The 20,738-nt window shown below is 41.8% G+C and overlaps 1 protein-coding gene across 3 annotated transcripts in view; it reads left to right on the top strand.

Annotated features, from left to right (window-relative positions):
* Positions 1-20,738, top strand: part of SLCO4C1 (solute carrier organic anion transporter family member 4C1) — a 101,240-nt gene that overhangs the window by 51,729 nt on the left and 28,773 nt on the right. For all 3 annotated transcript variants that reach the window (XM_073344597.1, XM_073344598.1, XM_073344596.2), the window contains 4 exons: positions 7,439-7,535; positions 8,776-8,897; positions 11,008-11,123; positions 18,012-18,156. In XM_073344597.1, coding sequence (XP_073200698.1) covers positions 7,439-7,535; positions 8,776-8,897; positions 11,008-11,123; positions 18,012-18,156 — 480 coding nt within the window. The remainder of the gene's footprint in view (positions 1-7,438; positions 7,536-8,775; positions 8,898-11,007; positions 11,124-18,011; positions 18,157-20,738) is intronic.

Raw genomic sequence — 20,738 nt, 5'->3', positions numbered from 1 at the left:
TTTCCATGGGTCCAGATGATGAAGATGTCATCAATATAGCGCAAGTAGAGTAGGGGCATTAGGGGACGACCTGAGGAAGTGTTGTTCTAAGTCAGCCATAAAAATGTTGGCATACTGTGGGGCCATGCGGGTACCCATAGCAGTGCTGCTGATTTGAAGGTATACATTGTCCCCAAATGTAAAATAGTTATTGGTAAAGACAGAGTCACAAAGTTCAGCCGCCAGGTTAGCCATGACATTATTGGGGATAGTGTTCTTGATGGCTTGTAGTCCATCTTTGTGTGGAATGTTGGTGTAGAGGGCTTCTACATCCATAGTCATCAGGAAGATCACCGATTGATTGTAGTTTCCTCAGGAAGTCAGTGGTGTCTTGAAGGTAGCTGGGAGTGCTGGTAGCATAGGGCCTGAGGAGGGAGTCTACATAGCCAGACAATCCTGCTGTCAGGGTGCCAATGCCAGAGATGATGGGGCGCCCAGGCTTCCCAGGTTTATGGATCTTGGGTAGCAGATAGAATAACCCAGGTTGGGGTTCCAGGGGTGTCTGTGTGGATTTGTTCTTGTGCTTTTTCAGGGAGTTTGAGCAAATGCTGTAGTTTTTTGGTAACTCTCAGTGGGATCAGAGGGTAATGGCTTGTAGAAAGTGGTGTTGGAGGGCTGCCTAGCAGCCTCTTGTTCATATTCCAACCTATTCATGATGACAAAAGCACCTCCTTTGTCAGCCTTTTTGATTAGGATGTCAGTGTTGTTTCTGAGGCTGTGGATGGCATTGTGTTCTGCACAGCTGAGGTTGTGGGGCAAGTGATGCTGCTTTTTCACAATTTCAGCCTGTGCACGTTGGCAGAAGCACTCTATGTAGAAGTCCAGTCTGTTTCAACCTTCAGGAGGAGTCCACCCAGAATCCTTTTTGTAGTGTTGGTAGGGAGGTCTGTGGATTAGTATGTTGGTCAGAGGTGTGTTGGAAATATTCCTTGAGTCGGAGATGTTGAAAAGAGGATTCTAGGTCACCACAGAACTATATCATGTTTGTGGGGTGGAGGGGCAGGAGGAGAGGCCCTGAGATAGGACAGCTGCTTCTGCTGGGCTATTAACAGCAGGAGAGTAGGGTGGGGGGAAGAGAGAACCTTTTGTAGTGATAAACACCCTTTTTTTCCCATGGTTTGTGTATATAAAAACATCTTTTGTATTTTCCACAGTATGCATCCGATGAAGTGAGCTGTAGCTCATGAAAGCTTATGCTCAAATAAATTGGTTAGTCTAAGGTGCCACAAGTACTCCTTTTATTTTCATATGTAACCAACTTGAGATGAGAAACTGAGGTTTTAACATTGTATTAAACTGCTTAAGTTTAAACCCTCTTTAGCTAAAGTTGGCATCTGCTCTCAAATAAAAGTCAGGAGCTAAAACTGTTAATTCAGCAGCCACTTCTTACTGTACTGTTTAATGGCTGTATTATGTTCCCCTGTGAGTATTTGGTCAGTGTGGGAAGGATCCTTCACCTGAATAAACAATTGTAGAATGTTATGTTCAGGTGAAGCATTCTATATGGGGATTATGGCAGAGCAGGCCTTTACTTCAGGCATAGAACAAAGATTGTTTATGCACACTTTCAGTATTCACCATCCTCCCTTTTAACTCTCATGTCTAGTGTTCTGTATAGCATTTCTTATGCACCTACTGGTTTTAGTCTCTCTCCAGATAAAGGGCAGCTTTAGCATGGGTTTGTGGTTTCAGCTGCACCTATGGGAAACCAAGGGAGCAAGCATGCACTTTTCTCAGCCCAGTGTGGAAGCGAAGCCCTGGGTAGGGAAGGAGACCGGAGAGCGAGACTGCCCTGCACTCACGCTGCAGTGGCTCCTGTCCCCCGGGGCTGGGCCCAGCTCCCTGCTCTGGGTGTTACAACCTGGTGCACTGAATTGTAGCACCACTCAGGATTAGCTTGACTCCCCCCCCGTTATGAATAAGGAATGGCCAGGCGAAACCTGCGTGGTGCTACGACCTGTACACAAGGCCGTAATGCCACTTGCTCAATTTGGCCCAGCCACCATTCCATCATGCTGGAGGGGTGGGTTGGACCAAACCTGAGTGGTGCTATTACCCCATATACAGGGTTGCAATGCCCAGAGCAGGGATCTGGGGCCAGCCCTGTGGAACAGGAGCTGCTGCTTCAGGGTGAATGCAGGGTAGGCTCACTCTCCAGACACATTTTTCCTCTGCATCATGCTGGGATTAGGGTTGTGGTGCCATGGTGAGGGGTGCTTCTGTGGGTGTTGATTACAGTAAGCTGCTGAGGAGACACCAAGAGACTACCTCTGCTCCAGACTGTACTTTATGACAAGGCAACTCACATTTTCTCTGTACTTCACACTGGCTCAAGCCTTCCTCCACATTTGCCCAAAGAATTCTTTCATTCACCATATTTTATCTGTGCATTCAGCAATCATTTTTCCCCTCAGGTTAAAAAAGCAGTATATTAATTGTGTTGAAAAATTGCCCAAGGTTCCCTTAATAATCTGCTACAGGACAGTTCGTGTAACTCTGTAATTAGATTTAATTAAGGTTTCAGTTCTGTCTCCAAACTTCCATTCAGAATACTTAAATCTATAACCCTTATTCCACTGGCTCTAGGCAAGCCTTTGAAAATTACTTGATTTCCTCAAAACTAATCAGTCAATTAAACTTGTACTGTACCTTGAACTTTAAAGTGAAAGTTGTTCAGAATTGATGATGATTACATAATTATTCAATAGAATGATTGAGTACTCTAATCCTGTAGATTTTTTGTCAAACCTGTTAGTCTATTGGGCTGCTCATGTGATTAAGGGGGGAAAAATGTGACCCACACTAGAATATTTAACAAATCTCTGTAGGGCAGGAAAGTGTTGCAAAAATATTCTAGAGTAGTTTATTTTGAAATCAAAACAAAATGTACCTGCTCGTTAAATCTCATTGCTAGCTCTAAAACCAAATCTAAAGTGCCAACAGTGTGTGTGAAGAGTTGGTGACATGGGTCTAGAAGACTTCAGATTAACATCTGGACTTTAAGAAAAAAAAGTAGTGTCATCTTAAAAAGCAGCCTATTTTAGCACAACAAAACTAGAAGGTAAATGTAACAAATGGCTTAGTAACTAGGTTAATCGTTCCATGTTTGAGCTGATAAATTATTACTCTACACAGGGATGCATTAATTTATTACAGGATGCCTGCAGGATATTTTTGCTATTCCTGACAGATTTAGAGTATGTTTTACATTGTGTTTGTTTTTGAATTAAGGCACCTGTTTTTAGTTAAACTTTTGTTCAGCACAAAAAAATGCAGGGCACTCAAGCATGATTTTTTAGGTATTTACCAAATTTATTTTAAGAGTTAAGTTACATTCTTTCCTTTCCATTTGCACATTTTAAATGCATACCAAACCAGCAAAACCAAAGTTCAATCTAGTATGAAAAGGAAAGTAACTTGATTTCCGCTGACATTTTAGGATGTAGTCCAGCAGTTATTAGGCGAGTAAAACTCCCCACCCCACATGCTCAGAGTTGAGAGAGTTCCCATTCATGATCATTGGTCCTTAAAATTTTATCCTAAATCTCCTGGACCTAAGGGTCCTACCAAATTGGGGAGAAATCCTGGCCCAACTGAAGTCAATGGAAGTTTTGCAGCTGACTTCAGTAGGGCCAATATTTCACCCTTGGAATCTAAGGGGATACTCAGTGTTGAATAGTTAAGAAACCCAATCCTATCCCTAACAAATTCAATCCAGAAATTTCAGCATACAGGGAAGTTGCACAGCTGGGCCAGATCACCAATGCAGCAAAATGGAAAAAATTATACAGATTTTAGCAAAAGTCCTTTCTGTGTAATCAGTCATGAATATCTGGTTGAAAGTTAGTGTCTGTCTCTGTACTCCTGTGCCTATGATACTGATATTGTTGCTATTAGGCCTAAAAATACTAAGGGTATGCTTATACCAAGTAGAGGAAAAAGTGTGTTAACTCAGGTTAGCTAACTTGGGTAAAATAGCAGTGAAGACAAAGAAAAGGAGTACTTGTGCCACAAGTACTCCTTTTCTTTTTGCGAATACAGACCAACACGGCTTTTACTCTGAAACCAGTGAAGACATAGTAACTTGGAGACATAACAGCCCAAGTTGAAGTATATAGGGATGAACTCAAGCTGCTGACACAAGTTAAAACAAGAGTTGTTGTGTCTTCACTGCTATTTTAATCAAGTTGACCAACATGGGTTAGCCAACCTGAGTTAAGAAAGCATCTCTTTACGGTATAGACATGCCCTAAGGCAAAATCAAGGAAGCCTGTTGCTTGTTCTTCTCCTCTCTAGCTTTGCAGGGAAAGAGAACCATCTGTATTGCTTCTCTGGGTGGACAAAAGAGCCATCTTCACTGAGACTAGTTACCCCTGCCCCTGCCCCCTCCCCCTCCAATGACTTTGCAAGATGTGTTGAAAACATACAGTGCCATTGCTCTTGAATCAATCAGATCTAAAGGAAACAGGGAGCTGTAGTCTTTACTTTGCTTCAAATGTTTGGGATATTACTACTGACAGAGCTGCTAACACAGACACCTGACTTCTGGTCATGGTAGTTTTAAAGAGTACTTTTGATTTAGTTCTATAATGCTTTTATTTAGAATTTCCAGGCTACATGTTCTCTTAATTTAAGCACTCCAACAGATTGGAATTTACTTTAACACATTTATGTTTAAGGCTAAAAATAGACATGCTACCTAGCATGGCAAGGTTCAAGTGCTTTGAAACACAGAGAGAAGTGGCCATATAATTCAAACACTTAGCTATTTGCTGTGTAATTCTTTCACAGTTGGGATGCAAGCTTTCTATTCCATATAACACAAATCTTTGTAGGCAAAAATGCATGCGGTAATATAAATCTGGTATTGTGTAAAGGCAAACCTACTTTTACAGATTTGAAACTCTTTTGAGGAAGAAGAAAGCCTTTAATAGGTGCATGCAGTGTATTTGTAGCTGTATCGGTCCCAGGATTTTAGAGACAAGGTGGAAGAAGAAATATCTTTTACTGGATCAGCTTCTGTTGGTGAGAAACTTTTGAGGCACACAGAGCTCTTCTTCAGGTCTAGAAAAGGTACTTGGAGCATCACAGCAAAATGCAAGGTATAACAGATTGTTTAGCATAGATAGCTAGCACATATTGTAAGGGACAATTCAAGGTAGGATGGCCCATTAACACCTCTGCAGTCATAGAACAAAAAGAGAAAGTTAGTAAGGGTATGACTAGGCTTACAGATGTGGAGCGCTTTGGGTTAAACCAGCCTTTGTACAGCGCAGTAGGGAAAGTGCTGCAATCTGTCCACACTGACAGCTGACTGTGCAGTGGCGTGGCCACATTTGCAGCACTTGCAGCTGCATTGGGAGCAGTGCATTATGGGCAGCTATCCCAGTGTTCAAGTGGCTGCAACATGCTTTTCAAATGGGGAGTGGGTGGGATGGAGCGTGTTGTGTGTATGTGGGGGGGGAGAGTGGATTTTTGGGGTGCTGAGTGTGCATCAGCATGCTGTCTTGTAAGTTCAGACCCCTTCCTCCCCCTGACTCTCTCACTCAAAGCAAACAGTAACTTTTTTCTGGGACCAGATAAACAGCCCAGTGATTTAAATGTGGATCGGTCTTGCTTTGAGCAGGGGGTTGACTAGATGACCTCCTGAGGTCCCTTCCAACCCTGATATTCTATGAAACAGACCTTTGGAAAGGCACTTCCTCATTTCTGAGGATTTCACAGCAATGAGAAGAGAGGCCACTTGATTTAAGGGGATTAAGGGAAGTTTCCAGAGGTCAGAGCGCTGTAATGTAACTCCTCATTCACAGTGACGCTGCAGCGTCTCACCCAATATGCAGCAAATGTTATCCCTCTCGGAGAGGTGGAGTACCAGCAGCGCTCTAGCCAGGGAGAGAGCGCTCTATGTGCCTTGCCAGTGTGGACTGGGAGTGAGGTAGAGCGCTCTGGGCGGCTTTAGTGCGGTATAACGTGCAAGTGTAGCCAAGCCCTAAGTTACAGTGGGGGTCTCATTGTAGTCCTCAACCATGATGACTACATTAATGAGGCCAAAAGACTACTCTTCCATACCACCAACTGTGAACAGAAAGATGACTCCAACATCACAATTTACCCAGGAATTTAAGGATATCCACTTCTTCCCCAAACTACTCGAAGAGAAACTATACCAACTCATCTCCCACGACCCAACCCAGGGACCTTCTATATGTTTCCCAGCATGCACAAACAAGGGAACCCAGGCAGACCCATCCTATCTGGCCACGACACTCTTACTGAAAGAATATTGGGACTCATAGAAACTATCCTCAAACTACTCATCACACAAGGGCCAGTTTCCTCCAGGACACAACTGTCTTCCTCCACAAACTGCAATATTGACAGCCTCCCTCAGAACACCATCCTCGCCAGCATGGATGCCACTTCCCTTTACACCAGCATGTCTCACAATGATGGCATAGCTGCCTGGCTCAAATATTTACAAGACAATGGACAACCCTCAGATATCTACCTCAAACACATTACCAAACTCATACATTTCATCCTCACCCTTAACAGTTTTACATTCACTAACACACTTTACCCAAACCATGGGAATAGCCATAGGTGCAGGATGGCTCCCCAATATGCCAACCTCTTCAATGATGAGCTTCAAGAAGAGTTTCTGGATAAGTGCACCATGAAACCAGTCCTGTACCTGAGATATATCAATGATTTTTTTATCCTCTGGACAGACTGTTTAAAATCTCCCATAGATTTCCACCAACTTCAACCACCACCATCCATTCAACAAACTTTCTCTAGAATACTCCCACACTAGCATCAACTTCCTGGACACCAAAATCAGCTTCAACAGTGAACCCTACTGACCATCATATACAATTATCCCACAGGTCACCACACCTGCCTTCATTGATCTAATAACCACCCCAAACATTTTTTATCTACACTCAAGCATAGAATATGCTCTGAGGAGAAAGTCTGGGATATACACCTTAACACACTTAAAACCACCTTTACCAGACAAGGACACTATAGAGAAGTAGATTGCATCATGGAATGGGCCACTCAAATACCCAGAAGTTGATCCAATAAAAACCTATTACTTCACCCACCTTGTCTTGTGACTAATAGCTGTAAGAGATCATGTTAAATTAATTAATATAATTAACAAATGTATATTTTGGTTTCTAAAAATCTTGCATAAATCATTACACTGAAAGTATAAATGTAATTTTCCTTCCCCTGCAAATGCCACGGAGTCTTTTGTATTTTATTGTGTATATGAACCGTTACTGTTACCTGAAACAGGCTTAATTTATTCTTTAACCTTACATTTTAGAACTGTATGTTCTGCTGAGACATGAAATGAAAAACATTTCATCTTTTTATTTCCCTTTAGGAATTGGCTATGCCATGTCACTGCTGGGTCCTGCCCTTGGCTATGTATTGGGAGGGCAGCTGCTTAATATCTATATTGATGTCCCTCTTCAAACAAGGCAAGAGGGTGTTCTTGTTTTCTTCTGTTCAACCAACAGAGTGCTATTTTTATTGATCCCTTGTTCCCAATGGTAATCTACTAAAATATTTGGGTACTTCTTATGGCTTTATTGAGGGTTATGAATTTTGCCATGAGGAGGGAAATAGCTCAGCTTCACTCCGTACAATAGCTCTTCCAGAGAACATAAAGGTTGTTTTTGTGGACTTTTTTGAGAAACCCTCTGACCTGTTAGGCAATAATCTAGTCTTCCCTGAGAACTTCCAAGAAAAGAGACCTAAACGCTAACCTTTTCTGCAAGGAAAAGTTACTCCATTATCAGGAGCATGAGTTTAGTTCCATCTTTTGGAGATGGTGGTTACTACTTCTTTTGTTTATCAACCTTAAAATAAGCCCAAACCTGCCTTCTCAGCAAATGAACAGTTTCTGTCCAGAGACTGACTTTAGTGGTAATATGAGGAATGGGATCTTTTCATTTCAGGGGTTATGTTGCAGGATTTCCACAGTAATATTAGATACAATAAAAAATCTATATGGGTTATCATTCCTCAATGATTTAGGACATAAACAACTAACTTCTTGGGATTAGGAAGAAACCTCTCCCACGGGCATGTCATTGCATAATTTTTCATTTCAGGGGGGATTTCTTTGAAGAATCTGTTACTGAAATGCAGTAGGATACAGGACTAGATGATCATTGAACTGATCCAATATAGCAATTCCTACAATCCTGATTTATCTGAGTTATGGTTGCAGTTTGCTTTTGCATTTTCCTGACTTTGACTTCAGTTCTGCAACTTCAACATGATGGGACTAGTATCTAATTCACATTTGCCTTGTGTAAAAATCCACTGATGGTAAAGACATTCATAATTGTTTTGACATAATTAACATATATTTAGTGATCAGTGATGTGGTGATGACATTGCACCTTACAAAGACCTGATTTTTTCATTACTCCCTTATTAGTCAGTCCAGTACATTCTGGTTCAAGGGTCTCCATTTTGACTTGATTATATTTATAATATGCTGAGTACTTTGTTATACAAAAAGTAAAAGTGAATTTAATAGGTCTAGAAAAGAATGAGGAAACACCTAGTACTTGGAGGCTCTCTCCTAATGCCATGGGATAAACTGAGTGTATAGCTTTTAAAGCCACAATAATTTGGGGCAATATTCTGTGTGACTAGTAAGATGTTTGTGTCATTATTAAATCTGCGTTTTCCAAATATCTTTTCTAGCACAGAGATTGATTCAGATGACCCACGGTGGCTTGGGGCTTGGTGGATAGCATTTCTCTTGTGCTGTTTTGCAACATGGCTTCTGATAGTACCTTTTTCATGTTTTCCAAAGCACTTACCAGGTAAGTATTAATTATCAATCAACTCTTAGGAGGGAGATTGGGCTTGTGGCTAGATCAGTGGAGTGGGAATGGGCACTCTGAGATTCTGTGCTACTCACTTGGCTTACTGTGTGACAGTGGCAGACCTGGCACTGCACCGCCCCTTTGTGGCAGGGGTGGGGTGGAGTGTCAGAACCTTGCCATGCCCAAATGCACATGCTCGCCTCTCTGTGGGTGGCCCGATGCGGTCTCATGGCCCCCCTCCACACAATCACCCCTTGGTCAGGGTAGTGTGCCCTAACAGCTCAAGTCCATATAACTCACTCCCAGCATTGGAGCAGTGTGGCCCAATGGCCAGAGTACATACAACTCCCCCAGCCTCTCCGCAGGCAGGGTAGTGTGGCCTAGCCACCAGAGTCCATGTAACTTGCCCCAAGTGTCAGGGCAGTGAGGCCCAATGGCCAGGGTCCATATAAATCTCTCCCAGCATTGGAGCAGTGCAGCCCAATGGTCAGGGTCCATACAGCTCCCCCCTCACAAGTGGGGTAGTGCAGCTGGAGACACTTGCCCCAAGTGTCAGGGAAGTGTGGCCCAATGGCCAACATCCATATAATCACCCCTTTCTGACAGTGTAGCATGGCCAGAATCCTTATGATTCCAATGGTGTGTTTTTAGGGGAGGTAGTAGGGGGACCCAGTCCCACTCTCTTCACCAGGTTCCAACCCAGGTCCCTGGTAGTGGCAAGTTCTCCTTGCCACCATCTTGGTGGGGATCTGCCCAAAACACAGCAAGCCTCTGTGCAACTCAAACACCATTTTCCTCTAAAGTTCCCCTGGGTCACTTCCTACCATAACCTCCAGGTTCTCCAATTCAGGGTGGGTCCTCTGGTCAGTTCACCTCCTGTAACGTACTCCATCTGGGCACCAAGGTGCATCCCAGCTTGGCTGGCCTCTGGATCCTAGAGCACAGGCTAGCCCTCCTCAGGAGCTGGCAGAATGCCTCCTTCCCCTCTGGTGGTCAGCCCCAACTGAGTAGCTCTGCAGGCTTTTATACCTGTTCTCCAGGTGGAGCATGCCCAGCAGAGCCTCAGGGGCGTGGCTGTCTCTGCTAGGAAGGAAGGGTTAACTCCTGCGGTACCAGTGCAGGGCTGCTCTGCCCTGTCATAGTGACATTGAGCAAATAATTTAATTGTTCTGTACTTTCAGTGTACCATTTGTAAAACAGGCATAATGCCTTGTAGTTAGGGTATTAATTAAGCCTTGTGTAACAGGTAAGCAGTGAAATCCTAGAAGGCTTGTTGGGTAGGAGGAAGACAATTGACCATGGGAGGGTTTTTGAAAGGTTTAATGGGAAATAGGACTGGGGGGAGGATTGAGGGTCTCGTTGAAATAGGCTGAGGGCAGGGGAAGTAAGAGATGTGATGGCTAAAGTTTTAAAAAGAAAATATGCCTCACATTAGGCTCCCAAGTCCGTAGTTAGTCCATAGTTAGGTGTTTAAATAAATGACCTGACTTTGAGTGCTGAACACCCAACAGTTCCTACTGACTCAGTCTTGCATTGTAGCCTTTGATTCAGATTCAACCTCCTGCCTTGCTCTATGGGTGGAGCAGTGAGGCATGGATCCAAGTATCCTAGGACAGGCTTATAGACCTTATAAAACCTTTTCTGTTAGTACAGCTAGTATTACAAAGAGGATAGGCTCTTCCCAAAATATTTTTAAAAAAACATTCTGTCTGTGTGGGGAATGACAGAAAAAAGGAGAGAAGGAAGAGGTGAGTTATAAGTATGGGGGCAGAAAGGAGATATAGATGGGGTAAAATGGGCAGGACGGGGTTCAATGAGTCTGAAATTTCTTTTGCTGGGCCTGAGAACACCAACAACTCTCATGCTTGCTGTTGACGTTTTTGCTGTGTTTTTGCTCTCAGCAGAGCTCTACTTTCCATAGGAATGCATTATTGATCTGCTTTTTCACTGTGCATTGTTGCAGTGTCTAGCAAAGTCTGCATGATGTCTCCTCTTTTGGGAAATGGAGCATTTGTTGTAATACTGCACTTTAATTAAAGATAAATTTGTTACAAGCGCTAAGTTACTCATTATTTTCATTGTGTAAAATAAACTTATTCTTCTGTAGGTACAGCAAAAGTACAATCTGAAAAAATTTCTGAAACTCATCATGATGGAAGTGAGGCATTTGTTGAAGACAGGAATATTGGGAAAAATTTTAAAGATTTTCCAGTGGCTCTTTTGGTAAGGTAAACAATAAAGTCAATGCAAGACTTTTAGCTGTTCTTTGCATGTTAGTTTACATAATTTTGAGATACTTTGACCTACTCACAAATGAGCTAACAGCTTCATAGAAATGTAGAAAACTCACTTCCTTTTACACAGAGGCTTGCATGGGAAATAATTCCAGTACTGTTTTGGGACAAGACTATAGGAATAGATACTAGATGGTGGCAAAAGTATACATGTTACATAGTGATCTTCTATTTGTACATAGAGTATAATTTTAACCACAGTCAAGTGGTGTTCAGGGCACTTCCACTCCTTCAAAACATGGAGTCTTGAATGAGCTTCCGAGTCTGTCACTGAGCCATGTAATCAAAGTATCTGGTTTACTCTTGGAGGAGACTGGAATCTTCGAGTCATGTTTAGAAAACCTCACTCTGAAAACTTTCTTCCAGTCAAAATAATTTGTCGGGAAGGAGAGGCAGTCAACAGTTGAAAAGAAAATCAAACTTCAGATATTCGCTACAACAGAGCTTGAATGAACTATGACATTCCTCCTTCTCATGGGAGATTTGGATGTCTGGTGATAAATCATGGAAAGACTTTCACAACCCATACAGATAGCAAACTGCCTTTGTAGGCTTTTTTATCTAAAGTGCGTTAAAAGAGCTGAAATAGTTTTTTTTTTTCTGTCAGTAGTCAGGCTTATATGAACCATCCCTGTATATCTCTGGTTACTTCAGGAGACTAATTTTAACGTGATGTGACTTCTAAGGTTAGACTGACTATACTTTTTCAAAGCATTACTCTTCCATCATACATTAGGCATGAATCCAGGTTTGACCTTTCTGTTACAGATGTACAGCAACCTATATACCTTAAATTATGGGATCTCTCTCTAGATACAACATACGTATTTTGGATGTACTATGCTTTGGAGTTGCCAAAAGAGCATTTTACTGTTCACTCCTGTTACTACTGCACCATGAGGAATCTTTGCATTTAACTGACCTTTGGCTAATTCTTGACCACATTAGAGACTCATACCTGAATCTTTTGTCCTCAAGAGTGAAGTCTGCAACTAGTCTGTTTTTGGAAACATACAACTATTAATAACTTGTTCTCTGAGGATGAATGGTGTAATGGATTTACACTCTCCCATCCACTTTCAGTGCAGAGGTGTGGATACAGCTTTACAATTTTTTTAATGCTTTCCCCCTTTTGCTCAGGATAGGAACTGATGGACTAGAGCAATGATAGTGTGTGGTAAGAGTGAGATTTAAATAATCTTGTAAAATATAATGTTATCTGAGTTCTCACTGCCCTTGAGCCAAGCATAATCCCAAATCTGTAATTCTCTTGCAGATTAGACAACAATATTGGACATGTAATAAATCATTAGACAACAACATCAGATATGTAATTTCTCCTTCCTGAGACTAATACCTATGTTTTACAATCTCATTCTTGATTGAAATGCAGCCTGGGAGAGGAAACATGTTAATGAGTTCCAAGAAGTTAAATAAGAAATGGAACTAGTTAGACACCTTTTCTTCTATAATTAAAAAATGAATTTTTAAAGACAATTTCATAGAGCATCTCTCAATATTGCATTATTTGATGAAATGCTGGGTTTTTAAAAAAATACCATAGAAGATGCTGTTGTCTAGTTGCCTTTAGTGATGTGTTTTCTTTAACAAAAAAGGTATGCCTTAGAAGGGCTATCATTTCACTTAAAAAGTTCATTTAATAAATTCATTTAGTGAAAGAACTTGAGTTCTTTGCGTTACTGCACATGTGGCTCCCACTAATTGTGTCCATTGTGCCCAGCACAGCGGTTTGGAATTTTGACTCTAGCAGTATCTAGTAGGGATTGCGCATGCTCCTGCTTCTGCCACATGTCCCCCCGCTTCCCCCCATTTGAGGTCATAAAGGGCACAGTGACCCCAATCGCCACTCAGTTCCTTTGAACTGCCATAGGCAGTGAGTTGGAACAACATAGTGTTAGTCTGTAGGAACCTTGCTACTTAGTAATTAAACTGATCGTTGGTGATTCTTTTTTTTATAAATAGGAGTTAGTGTTTTGATTATTATTTTATTTAGCTTGTAGGCAGTAGATTAAAAATAGAAAGAGAGAAGAGCACAGTTTATATCAGAACATATATTTCTGGGTTTCAAGCCATGTCCCTCCTCTAGGGGGATTTTTCTTCTGACTCACAGCCATAACATTACTGCCTGGGTAAGGAATATATCATTGCTAAGTGAGCAATTTGAAAGTCCTTCAAGAAGCAGCCTGAACTGACTCTTTTTCTTATAGAAAGGTCCATGAGGGCTATGTTGGACTCAGGTCACAGACCTGATAACAGAGGCTTCTTTTTTCATAACTCATTCTGCCAGCACTCCTATGACCAGAGATGTGACATCTGATTCAGGAGCAGTTAAGAAGACAAAAGGAACTCAGAAGAATCCACCAAAGCAGTCAGGAATCCTTGCTGCCTGAGGACTGAGTGGCTCTGACTTCATGCAGAGTTGTTGTAGCTTTGTTGGTCCCAGGATATTAGAGAGACAGGGTGGGTGAGGTAATACGTTTTACTGGTGAGTTACCTTCTGTTGAATTACCTTCTGAATTACCTTCTGTTGGTGAGTGACACCTGAAAGCTTGTGGCTCTGACTCTGTCCTTTTCCTGGTACTGAGCCCTGTCTCTGGGACCAGGACTCAGGAGTGCAGAGGAGCTCTTCTGAGGAGCCCTTGCAGCCAGTGAGAGAAAAAAGCAGGACTTGGGCAGGTGGTGCCACACTATAACAGAAGGCCAGTTCAGACACCGTCTCTATGTCTTCGGCAAGGAGATCTTTAGGGAAGATCATCTACTTTATTTATTTTTAGAACCAGCTTTAGAAAAGCTGTTCCTCTCAGTACTGGAGCGCTCAGGATGGTCTTCATCAGTGACTCCTTTGTTGGTACCAATGGCTTTTATCAAAGCCTGCACTGACAGTTTCAACCACAGGACAAGCTTCAAAGCATAACTACAGCATCCTCAGCGATGGGAACTTTTACAATTAAATTTGAGCTCCAAAAGATTCTTTTGTGCCTTCACCAGACATCAGCATCACTCCAGAACCTGAGTCATCTTTCCTGAAGGTTTCCCCAATTTTGGTGCCAGACAGATTCCCTCCATGAAAAGATGCAAGGATACTTGTAATGCAAATTTCTTTGAACCAACATACAAATACAATTAAGGATATGAGTCCCATGCAGGTCCTTCAATCTTCTGTTGTGCCTTCGTTGTTAGAAACTTTTTCATCCAAAAACTTTGACTCCTTTTCAGACTGATAGGAGTTCTCTGCAAAAAAACCCCCAAATCCTATTGATGGAAAGAAAATAATCTAAGGAGGCATACGGGGAAGGACCTCTTAATAGATCTGAGGATGCTAATTCTCACAATGCTCTTTGGTTTCCTCCATATTGGCCAAATGTCCCTTTCCCAAATGGTCTGCAACTGTGGTCTTATTGGCCTTCATGGATCACAGTTTTCATGAAATGTTGTCCCACACTATTCGGGATCTATACATAAGTCACCTGTGGCAAATTCTCATGGTTTTATCATTCTCCTTTTCATGTTTAAGAAATGAAGGAACAACAAATTGTAAGCAATCGTGAAATATCTGCTCATCAAGAGAGTCTTCCCAATTTATCACTTGGTCTTTCTCCCTTGCTTGATTAAACTATTTCATGATCCACAATTTTCAGCTGATGATTTAAACCCTGACAAGAATTATTGAAGCATATTGCAAAAACACCAAAAGTTCCTTTGGAGACTATTCAGGAGAAAGTGTATAAATTGTTTGATATCCTAAAACCAACATCCCAAAGCAGGGTTGAACTACCTATTAATGAAGGGATGTTGCAGCCATCAAAAGATCTTTGGGCTACCCCTGCTGTGAGGCAAACCTGCAGCCAAACCAGGGCTGCTCGCTCAGCTGCCCCTCCAACAGACCTGAGGTGAGTAACCGCTCAGGCATGCAGGAACAATTCAGTTTCACTGACTTACCCTTCCAACAGAGCCTGCAGTGACTTAGCCCTCAGGCATGAGGCAGCAACCTATCCCTAAGCCGAGACGGGGTCAGATGACCCCCAGGCTCAGGTATATCCCCAACCCTACTAGAGCTGCAGATCAATCTATGCAACAGCACTACCTGGCCAGGAATCCTCCTGCTACCTTGCACTGTATCAGACTCTCGAGATTCCCAGCCTGCTCTTGATCCTGTTCCTGCCCTAGCCTTGCCTGAGCCCTGTTCCAGTCTAGTCCATGCTCTACTCTGACCTTGCTGAAGAGCTGTTACTGACTCTCTTTAGCCTTGCCTCTGCTTTCTGACCTTCCCTGGAGCCTGGCTTTGACCTGGACCTTGGTTTCGAACCTCCTTGTATCTGGACCGTGTCTACAGAACTGACTTGGTTTGTCCCTGGATTCTGACTATCCATTTTTGATCCCTGGCTTACACCTTGACTCCAGCTATAGTACTGATTCTGGCTTGTCTACAGACTCTGATGTTTGTTCTGACCTTGGCCTGTCCCCAGATCTTGACTCCAGTGCTACCCTTGGCCCAGTCCGGACCTTACCTCTGGCTTCGACCTCTGCCCCAAATATTAGGCCTGACTAGATCTCAGGAATCTCAGTTAATACATTCAATGTGCCAAATTCCATATGGTAACTTTTGTTTCTTGTCATTCCTGCTGTAGATCCCATGGATTGATTCATTACCCTCAACTTACAGGATGCTTAGTTTGATGTGTCAATATACCCCCCACCACAGAAAGCACATACATTTTCTGGCTCTGGAGAGTCATTACCAATTGAGAGTGCTGGAATTTTATTGACACTGAGCATATTCACAAAGTGTCTATCAGTAGTACCAGCCCATCTACTCAGCCAAGGATTCTACATTTACCGTTACATAGATGCGCACGGGAATTCATGAACACAAGCGTAGTCACAGCAAAGAAAATGATTCATTTAGTTTCATCCCTGGGTTTGAGGATCAATTTTAAAAAGTCAACTCTGATTCCATCTCAGTCTACAGAGTTCGTCAGAGTTCTCCTGGACTCAGTAGCAGCAAGAGCATTCCTCCATCAGAGAGATTTCAAAAAATAAAAACAAATATGATTTCTGTACTGACCTCAGAAGACTTAGCTTTACACATTAGTGTCAGAGAACTGAAAGTTGCCAGACTGGTGTGCCAAGTATTTCTATTGCAGATCAGGGGAAGCAGTCTATTAGTCCTTACACACAACATGGCAGCAGTGTTATAACTCAGCAAGCAGGGGTAGCCCACTCTTCTTCACTCTGTCAAGAGGCAATGTTGGGAGCTCTGTATTGCCAGCTCAATAGATCTAGAAGCATTTTATCGGCTGGATGTACAAAACAACCTAGCAGACCCCCTGAGCTGATTGTTTGTTTATGAGTCACCATGTGTGGTCTGTTCAACCAGATGTGGCCAGATACATCTTCCAGTTGTGGCGGTTTCCCCAAGTAGACATATTTATGAAAAAGTCTAACAGAAACTGTCAGCAATTATGCTATCTATGGGGTCACAATTCTGTGACAATTGCCTTTTTAATGGCTGTGGTCAGGCAGACTCATGTACAGTTTGTCATCAATCCTGCTCATTCACAGGTTATTACTAAAGATGAGAAAGGACTAGGCCAGAATCATACTTATAGCCCCAGCATAGTCCTGTCAACACTGATTTTCCACTCCTCACTCTATTGTCGAGACTATGAATTCCCCATTTGAACTGTTGGCTACCTGCTCTCTACTGCACCTGTCAATGAAGGTGGCATTTTTGGTGGTCATTACCTTGGCCAAAGAGTAGGGGACCTGCATGCCTTAATGCTGGAGCCTCCATATACAATCTTTTTTAAGGAAAAGATTTACCTGTGTCTTCATCCAAAGTTCGTCCTAAAGGTGGTTTAATATTAGCATATAAACCACCCAATTTATTTGCCCATATTCCATCTGAAGCTTCATATAAGCAGGGAGGAAGAACACTTGCATACCTTGGATGTCAGAAGAACTATACTGTTCTACCTCAACAGACCCAGGCACTTCTGTAAATACTCCCAGCTGTTCATAGCAGTGGCAGACAAAATAGGAGGACAATCAGTTTCCAGCCAGAGAATTTCTTCCTGGATGGCATCCTCTATATGCCAGAGTTCTCTTGCCAACAAAATAAAACCACCTGCAATTGCGGTGGTAGCTTTGTTGGTGGGAGAATGTCTCCCACCAACAAAGCGCTGTTCACACTGATACTTTTTGTTAAAACTTTTGTCGGTTAGGTGTGTTTGTTTTTTCACACCCTGACCAACAAAAGTTTTAATAACAAAAGTGCAGTGTAGACATAGCCTGTCTCCTTGCTTCTCCCTAATCACTCATTAACTTTTGGCCCCAAACTTCCTCCCTCCCCCCACAAGAGAATATAGTTAGAAATAAGAGGATGCAAAATATTCTGTTCTCTCCCTTTTTGTGTGTGTTTGTCTTTGCTTTCTCTTGTTATTTAGCTCTCCTGACAATATGATCTCTTTCTTTGGGAGGCTTTAGCACAGTCTAATAGATGGAAAACGTATCTCTCAAACATCTAAAACTAGAATGGACAATACATGTGCACTGGAGAAAAATAATCCTTTGAGGCTAATTTCTGATAAATCTATTTCAGTTGTGGAAGAGTAGAAAATCATATTCAGAATTTCAGGGCTTGCAATCCTTTGGTTTAAAAATCTTGGGTATCAGCACACATTTAAAACGTTATTTTTAAACACACTGTAGTTTCTATTTGTATTAAATAAATTCAGTAAAAGTAATATTATAATGAAGTAATGTACAGAATACTAAATAAGCTTTTCCCTCCTAGATACTGCTGAAGAATCCTGTGTTGATGTGTTTAATAGTAGCTGCTTCTACAGAAGCTTTAGTTGCCACTGGCTTTGCCACATTTCTGCCAAAATTTATAGAAAATCAGTTTGGACAGTCATCCAGTTACTCAGCTACACTAGGAGGTAAAGGGTGTTTCAATTTTTTAAACTCTTTAAATAAAAATATCTTGTGCTATATATATATTGTACTGCCTATGTTAATTAGCTGGTAGAGGAGAGAAATTAATTTGGGATTGGTATGTACTTGCAATTGTAGAGTTTCTGTAACCTTTAATACATAAATATTTTTAGCAAAAATTGGTCTTTTTATTACAAAATGTGAACTTCAGAGCAGCAGTGGACTCTTTCCCACACCATTCCACTCAGTGGCCTTGCCTACACTAGGAAAACTATCACCTGTGATTCACTAGTGGTGCACCTCTGCTAGAAGAAGCTGTAGCATCAACAGAACTCCAGGCATTTTTATCACTCATTGTAGGGATAGACAGTGTTGTAATAATTTGGCCTACAAATTTACCCTAATTGAGAGCTCAATTGTAAAAAAAAAAGTGTAAATTCATAAATGTCACAATAACCTGTAACAACAAATGTTGATGGGAAATGGTGCAAAACAGAGACAGACTGAATTAGTCAAAACAAAAAGTGAGGCTGATCCTCAAGTACTGTATTAAGATCATGCTTGATGAACAAGGAAAGTATGGAACCAGGAATCAGTGAATCAAAATTGGTATGTTGGAAATTAACTGGTGTCCAAAATAATGGGGGAATTGTTAACCACCACTCCATTTCTGGCTCCTTCAAGGAAGATTTTGGGAAGAAAAATTGGCCACTGGCCTGAGCTTCACCAGCATAGTTGCCACCCCCACCATCTCCAGCGACCCTAGACCATCTTCATCCTAATGCTGAATGATGTCCTGAGCAGATCAGGCTGGAGGGAGGGAGTCAGATGACACTGCTACCTCCACCAGCTGTGGCTGAATTCTAAATACCACCTGGGATGTGAGACTTTCTGTCCCACCTCTCCACAAATGTATACTTTTTCCTTCTCTACCATATTTCTTCTCTTTCCAATCTCTCTCCTTTTTACTTCTGTCTAATTAGAATCTGGCTTACCTGGCCAAGACTGCATATTTGGCCACACTGCTGCAAGCCTGTGACCAGAAAGAGGCAGCTAAAAGCAATAACCTAACAGCTTGATGCTGGTACAAGTTTGACAGGTCTTAGAGTAGCTGATAAGACTGTGTGCCTTGCCTGTGTTTTTCCAGCTGTGAGGTTGCAAGTGAAAGGCAATTAGATTTTCTATCTTTATTATTCTGTTCTCTCCTTTTTTGTGTGTGTTTGTCTTATTTTGTCATCTAGGAACTGGGACCAGACTTTAACAACATGAGCAAGAACAACAGTTCCAGCCCATCTCAATTAACTGTATCTCTTTTCTCTAAAAATCTTTAATACCATCTAAGTCACTATCAGAAAAGGTTTTTTTTTCTTTCTAAAGGCCTCAGTTGGCATGTGACCAGGATTTATCACCAAATTTGGTCAACTGGTTAGATCATTAGCTTCCCTGGCCTGTGCCGGGTACTGACAGGGAGTGCGATGTGAACGCTGATCCATGCCCCTCCATACTAAGTAGGCTGAAGTCTCCATATACAAAACTCTGAACCTTGTTTAAAACTTATGTTGAACAGTGACTGGGTTATATTAACACCTTTGATTCTTTGGCCCCATATATTCTATCTCACTTAATTCAACAGACAATATATTAATAAAAATGTCTCGAGTCCTGTTGACATGACAGTTTCCACCTTTGCTACCTCTGGTGAATACCGTTTATGGTTTTCTTAGGATAGACTCAGCTAAAGTGTTAATCCATAGGAAATTTAGATATAGTCTGAATGTCACTTGAAGTCTGCTTAACTTCAAAGTTATTTTAGGGTAGAGGGGAAGAAAAGGCAATTGGGAATTTTGTTTGCAATGACTACCACTTTGTTCCTGATCCAATTGCCCTTGACCCCTGGCCTGGCTGCTCCCTGACTCCTGTTATTGGCTCTCTCCTTCCATGGGACTCTCATCTTCTGTGCTGCCAGCAGTTGTGGGATGTAGAATTTTTTTGTGATAGAAAAGAGAAGTGGAATTGGTGTTGGGCTTATTTTATGCCACCACAATGATCTGTGTTAAATTTGGTCTTTAATACCAGTATGTTTATTAATGGCCTAGAAAAGGGAGTAAACAGCATCTTAATGAAATGATGATATCAAAGTGGGAGGACTGAAACAATATAGAAGAACTTGGGTATACAGATTAGAAAGGGATGGAAAATAACAATGAATGAACATGTTGAGAAGAATAAAAGTTAAAATACCATGCAATAAATTAATTGAAATCAGATATTCAATTGCATGGAGCAATCTGAAAAGCAGTGTGGTTGAAAAAGACCATTAGGCTTCTGGTGTGCTGAGTCCACTGCCTAATTGTTAAGATTTTGTGGGTATTCTGGGAAAGCAGAGTTTTAAGGCGGTTAATAAGAGAGTTTTGCAGATGTTGATGGGAAGCTCTTATAAAACAAGAGGGGGCAGAATGGGAGAAAGAACAAAGGTGCTTGTTTGAAAATTTAACAAGCGTGTGATGGTGGCTGGCATCATGGGCTGAGCAAAGGGGAATTGGACCCTCTTGGTTATCAGTGAGCTACCCCACACCACAATTACTGC

This window comes from Lepidochelys kempii, chromosome 5, assembly GCF_965140285.1.
Source record: "Lepidochelys kempii isolate rLepKem1 chromosome 5, rLepKem1.hap1, whole genome shotgun sequence".
Classification (NCBI taxonomy): Eukaryota; Metazoa; Chordata; order Testudines; family Cheloniidae; genus Lepidochelys; species Lepidochelys kempii.
This window is presented reverse-complemented; position numbering and strand designations above follow the sequence as displayed.